Source organism: Tauraco erythrolophus, chromosome 8, assembly GCF_009769465.1.
Source record: "Tauraco erythrolophus isolate bTauEry1 chromosome 8, bTauEry1.pri, whole genome shotgun sequence".
In the NCBI taxonomy this organism is placed as follows: Eukaryota; Metazoa; Chordata; class Aves; order Musophagiformes; family Musophagidae; genus Tauraco; species Tauraco erythrolophus.
Window position 1 is genome coordinate 43,423,486 of NC_141472.1, and position 14,456 is coordinate 43,437,941.

At 49.8% G+C, this 14,456-nt stretch overlaps 1 protein-coding gene across 1 annotated transcript in view; it reads right to left on the bottom strand.

Annotated features, from left to right (window-relative positions):
• The window catches only part of CACNB4 (calcium voltage-gated channel auxiliary subunit beta 4), a 107,421-nt gene extending 94,215 nt beyond the window's left edge, over positions 1–13,206 (bottom strand). The window contains exons 1-2 of the mRNA XM_086616072.1: positions 13,198–13,206; positions 13,026–13,109 (exon numbers count right to left, since the gene is read on the bottom strand). Of these exons, the coding sequence (XP_086472198.1) occupies positions 13,026–13,109; positions 13,198–13,206 (93 nt within the window). The remainder of the gene's footprint in view (positions 1–13,025; positions 13,110–13,197) is intronic.
• Between the last annotated feature and the right edge of the window lie 1,250 nt (positions 13,207–14,456).

Sequence of the window (14,456 nt, forward strand, 5' to 3'; positions counted from 1 at the left end):
GAATTCAGCACGGAGGACTGAGAGGCACACGGGTGAGAAAGGAGACAGACAAGCCAAGGCCAGAGACCAGAAGAAGTTCTCAGAAGAAGACAGGAATACCAAGAGCGGAGTAGGGAGAAGATAGAGAATAGGAACAGGGCGGTGGGTGCAGAAGACAGCCCAGGGGCACTGCAAGTGAGAGCAGCTCTGCAATGGGAGGTGAAACAATGGCAGAAGAGGGATATTAGTTAAAAACAGGTGGATGAGGCAGGAAGAACCATGGCATGGTCCAAGGGTGAGCTGCATGGCTTGCAGTAGGCTGCATGGCAGAATGGTAAGACGCAGAAGGAGATGAAAGATGGAAAGACAACTGTTGCATCACGCAAAGGTTTGTTCCAGCACAGGTGATGCCCATTTACCTGTACCTCCAGAATCTCACTTCCCAACCCGCTCAATCCTCCCTTCATCTCATGAACATCCTTCCTACCCACCACTCAACTCATGCTCTAACTGCATCCCAGCTCTCCCATCTCCTCTTCTTTCACCTTCCCACTGCCTTTTTAACCCCATCTCATTCTTCCTTTCTCTGCGTCTCCGACCTGAGCGTTTTCCCTAAGGAAGTAGGTTACGTTCGGCAGTCCTGGATTCCCTCTCCTCCTATCACAGTCTGCAGAAATGTGAAGATAAGCTTCATTACTGCTGCCACCCAGCACTGCCACCACCAGCTTTCCCATCCAACACCCCCAGGTCACACATCTCATAAAGTCACAGCCAGCGCACGGGAGCAGCTTGCGTTATCGCCCCGTGGGACGGATGTTTTCTGTCCACGATCCCAACATGTGGGGAGCAGGGAGAGGGAGGCAAAGATGCTCCTGATGGCCAAAGATGATCAAAACTAAAAGAGGAGAAGAATATTTAAGCCATAATTGCTACCAGGCACTTTGAAGATTAATGACTGGCTGGATGTTTAATATATCTCGGGACATTAACCCCAACCGGTCATTAAGCCTTAAGAAATGCTTTGTGCCAAGGTCATTTTTATCATTCTAAGATGAATAGAAGAGCGGAAAAAAAAAAAACCCATCAGCTTATGAAATGTCTCCTAATGGGAAAATCAGTTTCAATTGCTAAGAAGAGATCACCCAAGGAGCGCACGCTCCTCCAGGCACAGCAGATCAGGCCAACCAGGCTGTAGGAAGAACTGGGTCTGGACTAGGTTTCCTTTCAGTCCTCCACGTCTTCTGTATGTAAGAAGAAAGCACCTTTTCCGTGGCTCAGTGTCTGCGACCAGTGCTGTGCTGCTTCCTGACCATGGAGAATCTGCCACCGGAGGGGCTCTGGAGCATCCGACCTGTAGTATTAACTGGGGGAGGCAGGGGAAAGGGATCTCCCTTTCTAAGCGTAACCACTTTGCTTCTGCATTATTTATAGACACGTCCTCCATTTCTAAGCATGATCACGACAACGGCCATAAGACAGATAGATGCTTTAGCAGAACTTGCAGCCCAATTTCAGGAGTTTTATTTCAGCTAATTCCTAATACAAAACTTTTCGCTCATTAACTTCAAGGTACATAGTGCCTTTGTCACAAAAGGCTCCAAAAATATTCATAAAAACTGGAGTAGAACATTTACATATGACGTGCATGTTGTCACCAAGAAGGTCTTGTACAGGACAAGGTACCACTGACCCCACAAGGAAAGAAGTAAATACATTTCACCACAGGAATGTGGGCAAGCAAAATGCAAATTAAAAGACACAATTTGGTTGGAAAATCATAAAGTAATCTACCTTCCTCTTCAGAAAGAGACATGTAGCCCTGTAGTTATCAAGGCTTACTGAAGTCACAAGCGAGGAGCTTAACTTGGGTCTTCCTCCATAACATGTGGATGGGATTCTCCTGCTTAAACTCAGGTGTCTGAGGTTGTTTCAGATGAACCCAGCAAATGCCGTGGCATCGTAGCAGAGTGATGGTCCTCCACAGGCACCCAGATCCTACCTCTTACCTGCCACAGCATGCTGTCCTCGGATGCTCTTGGCCGGGAGAGCCTGAGATGTCCAACGTGGGACCAGCCACCAGAGCCAAGGCAGGTGACTCCTGCCTGCTGTGTCTCACTACCGCAGAGCGCACCATGAAACAGCTTGGCTTCCCAAAACCACGCCAGAAGTGCCACCTCCTCTTTCAGCATACGGACGAGTGCCCTTACAAGTCTCTCCTGCCTACGGTCATTGAGGTATAAGCTCGGTTTTAGTTCACAAGACCCAATGTATCCCCACCCAACAAGCGGTATGAGAGCAGCTCTTCATGGAAAGCACAACAAACAAAACCAAAGGACCACACAAGGCACAGTCAGTAGTATTGGGGATGTCCCTAAAACACCCGTGAGGACGTAAGCTTGAGGCTACAGAGAAAACCCCAAACACACGTTTTCTTTGTGAAACAAACTAGATGATCTTTGAGGTCCCTTCCAACCCAAACCAACCCATGATTCTGTGCTTACAATAATAAAGAACTAATTTTTGTAAGCATTACACAAAGAGAACCCACTATTTTGCCAGAAAACCCAGACCTCGACAACTTCAGCTGAAAGACATTTTCCCCCACAAAATAATCACCGCAGGAGGAGCACTTCCACAGGACGCATCTCTTCCCGATCCAACAGGAATTTGATTACAGAGCTGCCCACGTTCAGCTCGCTGCCTTGCCACGCTGCCTCTTCTTCCTCACAGACAACAAACCACTGGAAATCTTTCTGCAGGTGAAACATGCAAAATTAATGGAATATCACTGGGTAGAAGCTACTGGATTATCCCAATAAAAGGATTGTCTTGACTTTCGAAAAAACAAGCGTTTTCAAAAGGTGTTTTCGAAATTCTGACCTGTAGTATTTCACTACATTATCTGAATCAGGATATCAAATTTTGCAAGGGATATCAAATTGCATTGAGTATAATAACCTAAAGAAATATTGGGACGTAGGGGAGAGCTCCTGCTGTCCGTAGGTATAAATGGAAAAAGGATATATTAATATATTACATAAGCTGGGAAAAAGAGTCGAGTTGCTAGTTAAGCACTGAAATCATCAGCCCAGAGAACGACCGTCATAAAACCACAAATGATAGCAGAAACAGAATACAAATCAAACCAAAGGAAGATTACAGCTGGAATATTGCTCGTTCTGCGCAAGAAGAGATGTCATAACCCAGACCCGAGCAACGCAAAGCTGTCGGAATCCAGCACTCAGAAATGACTCTTACTCGAGGACATCAAACCCGTTATTCAGAACAAATAAAAGGTTTTCATAAAAACTGTGACGCTCATCGTAAAAAGTGCCAAGGAGACGGAAGGCGAAGAGGGTTCGTTACTAAGAGGGAACGTGACTGCAGTGGAACTAGTAAGATGTGTTTTCACCCCGGCACCTTAAAGCATTTAACACGCCATGGCCCAGATCCCACAAAAACCTCGCACAAGTCGCTTTGCAAAAAGCAGAAGCCACGGAGATCAGTGCGGGACAAGAAGCCACCCGTGGGAATCCCACCAGCCGGGCAGGAACGATGTTGTTTGTGAAAGGGCACGAAGTCACCGAGCGGCAAAAACACACGTTGTTTGTACGTGCCCCGGATGACTCGCGGGGGCAGAGAACTGGGGCAGGGAGGGATCTTCCCCAACACAAGGACATGGAGCTGCTGGAGCAGGTCCAGAGGAGGCCACGGAGATGCTCTGAGGGCTGGAGCACCTCTGCTATGGAGACAGGCTGAGAGAGTTGGGGCTGTTCAGCCTGGAGAAGAGAAGGCTCCGGGGTGATCTTATTGCAGCCTTCCAGTACCTAAAGGGGCTACAGGAAAGCTGGAGAGGGGCTTTTCACAAGGGCGTGTAGTGACAGGACAAGGGGCAATGGCTTTACACTGGAAGAGGGGAGATTTCAATTAGATCTAAGGAAGGTATTTTTCACTCTGAGGGTGGTGAGGCACTGGCACAGGTTGCCCAGAGAAGCTGTGGCTGCTCCATCCCTGGAGGTGTTCAAGGCCAGGTTGGATGGGGCTTTGGGCAACCTGGTGTAGTGGAGGGTGTTCCTGCCCATGGCAGGGGGGTTGGAACTGGATGGTCTTTGAAGTCCCTTCTGACCCAAACCATTCTGTGATTCTCTGATCGCCAACCGTCCTCCCCGTGTTTTAAGAAAGCTTCCAGTTTTGACCAGAAGGAGAGGGGAAGGCACGCAAGTCCTGTCCGTTACCCATCCCCAGGGCACCGGGGACAGCCTGAGACCTCATTACAAGCAGCCAAAAATTAACACGGCAGACAGCAGAGCCACGCTGGTACACAGACTCCCTAAACACGTTTTTGACATCTTTTCTCCACTGTCAAATTATCTGACATCGATTATCAGCATCGCCTTCGGATTGTTTTTATTACATTTGACTGTTGGCCAAAAAACGTCCTTAACGAGAGATTTTTTTAGCATTGCAAGCGTCTGAAGAAGTTCCCACCTGAATTTTATTTTGCCAGAGCTCTGCTTCCTTATTGTTTAAAGCAGAATTTTGAAGATTATACACATCAGGCTTTCCCAGATAAGCCTGAAACCAACAGAAAGAAGTTAAGAAGCTATTTTTCCAACTCCGCAGGTCACCTAAGACCTAAGGACTTTTAGGAAAAAAAGCTATTTCTGTCTCTACCATATTCTTTTCAAAGCAACGGAACGTATTTTAGCAAACACAGGTTTGGAGTCCCATGTAATCATCTCTGCTCCCTCTACATTCAGCACAGACAATCGCACGGAGATCGCATTTGACACAAACCACCGGTGTCCATAGAAACTGCGCGGCAGCAAACGCCGGCAGAGCTCCCGAAATCTGCTAAAATGGCTCTGGAGCGTGGCGGTACGCTCCCACCGCGCGGCGGGAGCGTCGCACGTTCGGTTACCGTACGGCAAAAATACCGGGGGGGGGGAAAAAATAAATATCGGTGAGACTGGCAGCAGGTGATGGACGACAGGAGGTGGCAACGGAGCTGCCCAGGATGCTCAGACCCTGGATTTAACACAGTTTTTACCAAGTCCCGTAGCACCTCTGCCTCCAGTCTGCCCAGTACAGAAAGAGGGGCAGTGGGAGCACTTTGCCTTTACACCGTTGTACGCCGTGCATATCTGTAAAGATTTTTTTTTTGATGGTTACCTGTTAAATATTGTATGTTTGGTATCACGCTGGTATTCTGTTACTGTAATCATGTAAATATGTCACTGTAATAACACTGCATGAGCAAAGAGAATGAATTTTATAGGTCACCCCAGAAAAACACATTTAAACAAACACCCACGGTATGTACAAAGAGACAGACAACTCCCAAATACGAGAAATTTTTGGATGAGGAATAGCCAAATCCTATTTTTCATCCGTACCTACGCTGCTTATGCTATTAATATCTGACTTCTCTTTTGTGACTTTAGGCTATTTTAAAAACGAAACCTTGTTACCATGGAGACAATAAGCCGGTCAGCACATCTGCTGAAGAACAGGACATAAAATTTTTAAAGTGAGGATTTCGAAGGCTCAGACTTCTACGCTTCGGCGCCAACGTCTCCACCGAGCGCACGTAAGGGACCCGTTAATTGAGGTGGCTGTCACCTCCCCGAGTTCTGACAAACTTTGGAGCGGCCGTGGTGCACCAGGACCCACTGGTAGAGCACCCGAGCGCTGAGCGGAGGAGTCATGTCCCACTTCCACGTGCTGCGCCGGCCACGCTCATGAACAACACCTTACTCTGAACATCACCCAGTGAACCTGCCCAGAAGGTTGAGAGACGGCTCCGAACAACAAAAAAACCTGGAGGTTTGCTTTTTTCCAAAAGAATGCAGTCGTGATCGTTATTTGCTTGCAAACAGACACACACACACAAAAAAACCTTCTTCCTTTTCTAACGGCACACTAAGTGGGAACATAATTTGAGATTCAATTAGCACATTAAGAAACATTCAATTAAGCTTCCCGGTGACACAGAGATGCACAGCTACACTCGCTTTCCAGATGAAGAAATGAAACTGGCAGAAGCCTGCTGGCGTCTTCGTGGTCAGATGACGTGATGGCAGAATTAAGGAGAGAAGCCAACTTTCCTACTCTTTGTTTTATAATCAAAAAATCCATTTAAGTTTCCTTCTACTGTTATTCCGACCTTGTGAAGCTTGTGCCCTGCTCACCCCCCTCCTCCCAGCCGTGCAAGGAGAAACCCAGCCAAGGCAGGATTTTGGGGCGCCTGGGATCAAAGCAACACCGTCGGATAGGACCAGGCAGCTTTCGGGAAGGCAGATGTGCGCACGTACGTGTGACAGCTACGTGTCGCCAGCTGTTACCAGCAGGGAAGCCAAGAACAGGGGACACGCTCCAAGTCCATCAGCCTCTCAAGCTGTATCAGAAGACAACTCTGGAACAGCTATCAGCCGCACATCCCGTGACTCTGACTTAATCCACACAGGCAGCATCCCATAGGAAGATATGGAGAGGAGAGATGTCGTCTAGAAGTCATCAGCACCGCTGAGCCTGATGGTCAGAAGCTGCTCAGATACAGCACCCTCCATCACCAAAACACATGCAGCAGTAGCAAAGCATGCTTCTCTTCGACAGCCTTCATCATTTCAATACTTCTAATCACAGTTGTCATTACGAGCCTCACCAAGGGTCACAACTGACCACATCTTCCAAACCCAGCTGTGCCCATCGGTCCGATGGTCTCTCTGCAGTTGGCAGGAGACAACTCCATGCAAGCTCTCTAACCCATGGCAGGCAAATCCAGCTGTGGTGGCTCAGATTGTCCCAGTGCCAGGCTGCACCGCTTGGAACTGTCCACGGGCTCCTGCAGGGACCTGAGTATAGCCCATACGCAGCACGCAGCCTATGCAGGCACAAGAGATGGCCTTGTCTCTTGCCCTCCAGAAGCAGCTGTCTTCAGAAATCATCTCTTCAGGTCACAACGACATCGGTGGAAAACACCGATTTCTCCCAAAGATAGAATCATAGAATGGTTTGGGTTGGAAGGGACCTCAAAGATTACCTAGTTCCAACCTCCCTGCCATGGGCAGGGACACCCTCCACTACACCAGGTTGCCCAAAGCCCCATCCAACCTGGCCTTGAACACTTCCAGGGATGAGGCATCATATGACCTTTTGTAAACTTACCCTGTGGTGCTGTACACAAGAGAAAACAGCACACCAGCCTCAAAGTCAAACGGCTGTTGGGGTACTAGAGCAAGATGCTGTGGGGACATTTATTTCGGTTCGAGCATGCCTTACTTTACCTTATTGATTTAACCTAAATACGTAGATTTACAAAGGAAATTGGTCTTCAGCAGGGTTTAACTTGAAAAACGCAACAATTGTACCAGTTAACTACATGGATTCAAGAAGAAAGGAGAGTTAAAACAATGCCACCCTGCCACGCAGACGTGGCTTATGTTCTTTGGGGAAAGGGCTGAATCTTTTATTCACCTGTCAAACGCTTTAACGGTTTCTAAACGCTGTATGGAGAAAAATAACGATCCAGTCCTGTGTCGAAGGAATAATCATATTCTATGACAGTTAAGTTATATTTTAGAAATTAATGACTCATCGCAGAATTGAGCTCATCCTGGTAAACTACTGAAATTCCGATCTGCTCCTTTGCAGACACATGTTTGATCAATCTAATCCGCGTTTGGTTTTGAGAAATGCCTGGATCGTTGCATACCTAGGTTGGAACGGACAGTATCGCCCGCCTTCTGCGCACCAGAAAACCTGTAGTGCTGAAGACCAAAATCTCCAGAGCATCAGCTGAGGTCTCGTTCCATTCTGAGGATAATGATTCAGACCAAAAAAAAAAAAAAAAGGCAGAATTGATGATTAAGACCAAAAAAAAAAGCAGAATTGAAGGAATAAATCAAACACTCATGAGAAAGTTCGTCAAGAAACGGTCACTGAAGCTGCCTCCACACATCGCAAAGACCAAATGTTGATTCCCCCTAATTCAGATCATTACTTTACAGGACAGTCAGCAAAAAACATCAGCTACAAAACTCAATCCTGTACTTCAGGCCATGCGTTGCTCTTGAAAACGTCCGTGTATGTAATTAAGGCAACGTCTCCCAGAGCCGGTGAGCGACCTCGTCTGCTCTGCATCTGCGAAGGCACACCTGAGGTGGGAACTGGGCAGCCCTATGTCCCGTGTGCCAAGGGAATGGTTTTCAGACTTTATAAACGACAACAAACAAAACTCAGACACCCTTAAAGCTGCCTTAAAGCTTGCCCAGAGAAGTCGTAGGTACCCCTTCCCTGGAAGTGTTCCAGGCCAGGTTGGATGGGGCTTTGAGCAACCTGGTGTAGTGGAGGGTGTCCCTGCCCATGGCAGGGGGGTTGGAACTGGATGGTCTTTGAGGTCCCTTCCAACCCAAACCATTCTGTGATTCTATGATTCCCAAATCTGATCTACAAAAACAGCTTTTTCTTGACTACGCAAGGAGACACCTGAGCGTAGATGCCAACGTCCAGCTAGAGCCCACTGCTGGGTCCTGCAGGAAGGACACCACAATCCCATCTCCACACGCGTGAGAAAAACTCATCTGAAAACAAAGCAACAAAACTCTGGAAATATTTCTCTTTTTTCTGGTCAGAACGTCATTAACTTTTTTAAAAAGCTGTTACAGCTTGAGAGCTGGTCTAAAAGTAGAAAGTGCTGGGTTTCCTTTTTCTCTCAATATTACATCGGAAAAAAATGATATTTAAAAGGGGGAAGCACAAGCCTTGCCAGAGATGCAACATTAGGTGCAAATATGTCTTAAAAGAAAATCAACTTCAACTATCTCTAAAAGTAAGCAGCAAAAAACTTCCAGAAATAGACTTCATGTCTAAATATAATTTATAAAGTTAAATCAATTTATAAAGTTAAACTTGTTTGGGCTGAGCAGGTACGCTCCGTGGCTTCACTTGAAGTCTCTGGCACGAGCTGGAAAGGATCTCCACAGATTACTATGAGCGTTTCAAGATTTTATTACAAGGCCCTGCTGACATCGAAGAGCAGGTAACTCTGTATTTCACTTCGAGCACGTAAGTCATGGTCACATCATCCAGTGAGGCAACTGGACACGGGCAGACGAGTAACGGCCCCGGCAGGGACCAAACCATCAGCCCGACGTGGTTGTCGTGACGCCTTCAGAAGCAGAGCTACTCCGACTTGACACCACTTCATCAACTCACGGAACTTCATTGCACAAAGTCGTCTTTAAAGGAGGAAGGGCGCTCCTGGAACAAGGAGACACTCGGTGGCACCTGCACTGCGAGGTGCAGTTTGGTTCAACGAAAAGCATAAACATTTCAAGCACGCCCAGGTCGGAGCGAGCAGACGGGCACCGTCGCGGGGAGATGCTTGGCCGAGTTGAGGAGCAAGGTGGAGGAGAAAGGGAGGCTGAACCCCCACCTCCAGCACCACGGGACCCCTGCTCACACCTCGGTCAGCCCACCTCCGAGTGCAAAAGTCCCTCTCTCAGACACTGACCTTCCCTGGAGATCCTCAGCCCTGTTAGGCAGATGGAGCCCTTTACTGTGTGCTGTTTTCTCCACGAAAAAATGTTTTAACACATGCGTAAAAGATTTTAAGGACTCCTGGCACACACACCTATAGCTGCAGCCACAGCCCTGCTAACTCACCTGGGACCACCCCCAGTAAAGAGCGGCCACAGTGGTGCTTTCTTTTGAGAAGAAGAGATGGTCTAACGTGACCTTTGGGTGACGGTTGTGGTTCTTCACAGGTCACTTCACTTTTCTTGGCGAAATAAATTCCATTAAAAATCACAGGCAATAAAACTGATGCGACCAGATGTCAAAGCAAAAAAAATTTGTGTATACTCACAAGTCACCCCATGTCAAAATAAGTGGTAGGAATGTAAAATCTTCCAGAAAGAAAAAAAAATAAAACAACAATGAACTATTATTACAGCATTTTGCAAAATTATAAGCATATGTTTTCAGCTGACCTACTAATTGTCTTATAATTGACTTCTGTCCCTTAAGGGGGTTCTTCAGTATAATTGAGCAGCACCTGCCACGTAAGAGGAACAATTTTGTACACCCCTTCCTTGCTCAAACACTGCACTCAACAGCTTCAGCCCCGGGTGTACTCGCAGCCTTGGCCGTGCCACTGGAGACAGAGGTACCCATCCAACAACCTGGGAACATCCTGCACCCCGGGTCACTCCGGGACACGAGTGATCTTACTCACTGGAGTAAGTTGTTTCTCAGAGGGTTTCCCAAAGGAAGAGGCAGTTGCGGGCACTGCCAGCTTCCCGCGCTGGCGATGCTGGAACCAGTAGCTCTGCCCTTGCTGCCACACGCACGGGACTCAGCGCCATGGACCATCCTTGATCATCACCATGGGGTGTTGACAAAAATGCAAATTCGAAAGCTCGTCCAACCGTTATTCCTGTACTCAATTAGATCAACCAATGGATTGAAACCTAAAATTAAATCCAACATAATGAAAAGTCAAGAGTTCAAATCTGGGGGGCCTGTGCCCCTCCTGACACGAGAGGAAGTCAACGATAAAGTTACCTTCAGTATTTTGGACTCAAGCAAGAAGCCGATGCACAATTCGTAAAACACACGAGAACTACAACATCTGGAAACCCTTTGGGCACAGTCGTTGCAAATCTCACTGACAGAATTTCAAGTTTTTAAAAATTATACCCACAACCACCACAATGTTACTTGAAGTTAATCCCCTGCTATTAGGACTTTTTTCCTACTTACGCCTCAAAAGCCTGACTGTGATTAGGGAAAAGCTCCCAGCAGGAGGAGAGAACAGCAACACTGGGCAGCTGGAACTGCTCTGCAGCCACGTCCAGGAGCCAAAACCCCCCATTCTCAAGGAAAAACCACTAAGCAAGAAAACGGCCTCATTCTAGCACCAAAGGAGCAGAAGAAAAACCACTGCGCAAAGGAAACGTTGTCCCAAGGAGCTGAATCACCCCGTGGCGAGGAACATCTCGCGAAGTCCATGGGAAGGAGCAGTGAGACCCTCACACCGGCACATCTCCAGCCCAGCCCCACCACGCTCTCCCCAGCAAGGGCCGGGGGGAGGCAATCCCAGAGTTGGTTTTGTTCAAATGAAATTGAAATTTTAATTCAACTGAAACCTTCTCACCGATCTCCTGACGAGAGCTACGGCGTCTCAGGGTGGTAAATCTCAGAGGACCTTTTGCTGTTCTAAATCTCAGTCTGAAACGTCACCTTAGAAAGCGACAGCAATTTTTCTGCACCCTTCCCGTTTGAGACAAGTGGGTTCCGATACGGATCAATTCATTTTACTATATATTACACGGAGCTGCGATTATATCGATGTGGCAGGTTGAGCTGACACAGCATCGTCCATCATCCTCTGCCAGGGTGGCACAGACAGATGCTGGTGCAGAAAGAGCCCCGGTGCTGGCACCAGTGCAGATCCGCTGCTGGGCCCGTTGGCTGCCGCACAGTGGGACTCGTGGGTCTGCAACCGTGCCCGAAACAAAAACATCCCACCACCTGATTTTCCTATTATTATTTGGCAGCGCCCCCCAAACGTGCCACCGAACGCAACCAGTCCCTCGAGGGGGGCAGAAGTAAAAGCGAGTCTCCCCATCTTCCCCAAAAGAGACAGCAGGCGTTGAAGCACGCGGCGCTCGCAGAGCACACCGCGTCCCGAGACAGGGAAAAGTGCACGGCACGAAACCCACCACTTGGAATGACACTTTAGACAAGCTGAAAGATGCTCCAGGACATCTCCGAGAAGGGCCCGCAGCCACCTGCAAGGTCTCCCCAACCACCACGACAGACTGACACAGGCTAAATCTATCTTTATATCTATTTATCCTTGTTTCAACTCTAATTTACACAGCTGAGATCACACTAAATGTCAAATTCTTCCTGCGACTCTCGCATCTCATTCCGCCGGCGCTGGAAACAGGGACTGCCAGCCCGGCACCGCTGCGGTTCTGCTCCGGGCTGGTGCGGTGACAAGAGACACCACAAAGCAAAATAAAAGTTCCCTGGGTTATTTAAATCTCTTTCTCTGACAGAACGACCTCCCAACTTCCACGTCCTGCACAAAACACGCTTCCGCGCATGACGAGCGTCCCCGAATTTGTCAAGGACCCAGATCCGCTTTCCCTGCGCTTCCTTAAATTTCTACTACAGTCACTGAGACATCTGGGGGGGGGGGGATACAGCTTCATGCTCCAAGAAACGTTCTACTTCCTTCACTTTTAAAGCAAATTAATAATATATACTCTAAGAAGCACCTTCGAGGAGAGAAAGTGATGCTTTGGTGAGACTCGGGAATTCAGTCGTTATTTTACCAAGGGCCGGCTGGCAGGCTGGGGGTAAGACTGGAGATGGAAAGGGAAAGGGGAGCTGTCAGCAGAGCTTTCATGGGGCTCCCCGACCCCACGCCGGCAGTGCCAGGGGCCGCAGGACCGCTGTGGAATTCGCACCGATGAGCCCAAAGCCCTAAAGTGGGATGCCGATGCTCTTGACACCTTCACAATCTTTTTTTTTTTTTTGTCCCCCCCAGAAATCCTCAAGTCAGAAGCTCACTGAAACCTCAGCTTCCGTTCTCCAAGAAAAGTGTAATTCTTCCCCTCGCTGTTCTACGGAATAACTAGAAAATCAGCCCAACACGTAAATCGCAGCTCGGGAACCGAAGGCGAGCACAATACACGCGTTTATCGGAACAAATTATGACTTCGGTCGGGTTTTCCAGGCCCTTCTCCTAACCCTCGTGCTCTCCGGGTTTGCAGTTGGAAGCACAGCTCTGCCCCGCGCCCGAACCCCCCCGGCTCCGGGCACAGAGGGGACGGGGCAGCGGCCGCGCAACTTGTCCGGCCGCCGGAGCTGGAGCCGGAGCATCGCCCGCCGCACCGAAACCCACGAAACGCGGTGCTTTATTTATTAAAAATCACAAAAAAAAAACCAAAAAAACCGCCTTTCGATGCGCGGAGAAGAGGCCGGCGGAGCTCCCCGGCCCCGCCGCCCGCCCCGGCCCCGGCGCCCCTCACCTGCCGCAGGATGAAGCTGGTGGAGGTGGTGCTGCCGTCGGAGCGCTTCAGGCGGCTGCGGCGCGTCGCCGTTCCCCTCGTCACCTGCCCCGGGGGAGGCCAAGACATCAAGGTCGGGTCGTGTCGCCGCTCCCGCGCCCGCCCGCCCCGCCCGCCCCCGCGCTGCACCCACCGCGGCCATGGCGGCTCCCCCCCGGCCCCGGCCCCGCCGCCGGCAGCCGCTCGCCGGGCGCAGCCTTCCGCCGAGCCGGAGCGCGGTGGGAAGGGCGAGGGCGGGCGGGGGGCGGGCGCGGCGGGCGGCCCCCGGGGCGGGGCGGGGCCGGGCCGGGCCCCCTCCCCGCGGGCGGCCCCGGGGAGCCCGGAGCGGAGCGGAGCGGGGAACGTCCGCGGAGCCGGCTGGAGCGTCCCGGTGCGGCAGCGGGACCCCGCGTCCCCTGCGCGGGAGAAGCGGCAGCGGCGGTGGTCGGGGCGGGGCGGGGCGGGGGGGGGGTCAGCAGGTGCCCGGTTGTCAGGATGTGGTTTGTGACGAGCAGAAACAAGCACGAGCCACCGGTCATGGCCACCGCAACCCGTTTCTGCGCTGGTGCCCCCCGCCCCGGCTCTCTGCGTGCCACGCGGGATGCTGCGGGCAGGGACCGGGCCCAGCCCCGCGCAACCTCCCCGGCTGAAACTCAGCCCCAGTCAGAATCACAGAGTGGTTCGGGCTGGAAGGGACCTCGACGACCATCCCATTCCAACCCCCCTGCCCTGGGCAGGGACACCTTCCACTACACCACGTTTACAACCCCATAAACCACAGCGCTGCCCAACGCTTCCCAGTATTGATCAGTATTAATTTACATCAACCACTGGTCATGATGAGAGCTGTGACCTCCATGGTACAGAGGGAAAACAGGTTAATCAAGTGATTTAATTGAAGTTGAAGAGGAAATCTGGGGAAGAATGGGAAGCAGGACCTGGATTTCCTGCTTCCCACTCCTGTGCTTTAACCACAGGCACATTACACCTCCCACTGCCATGAGTAAGCAGAGAAACGTGTACAACTGATCTCACTTTTACACCAGAAAGCTCTGAACACCCCCCTGCCCCCAACACCTCTGGTGAAGGTCCAACACACAAACGTTGCTTTCTCGCCACAGACCACAGCTTTCTGCTTTTTTTATTTTTTTAATTCCTGGGATGAAATTAGGCAGCCTGGTTTCTTTGTCAAAGACGAATGTGGGTCACGAATGCTGTAGTCTAAATTAGATTATTTTTAATCATTAAATTGGTACTAGGAAGGGTACTTTTCTTTAAACATTAATCTTGGTGCGACGGAGCACGTGGCTGACTTCCCAAGTTAAGACACTGTCCGTTAAGACTCAGTCGTTATCCAGAGATAAATGGTGAAACCAGTCATTATCCAGAGATAAATGGTGAAACCAGTCGTCA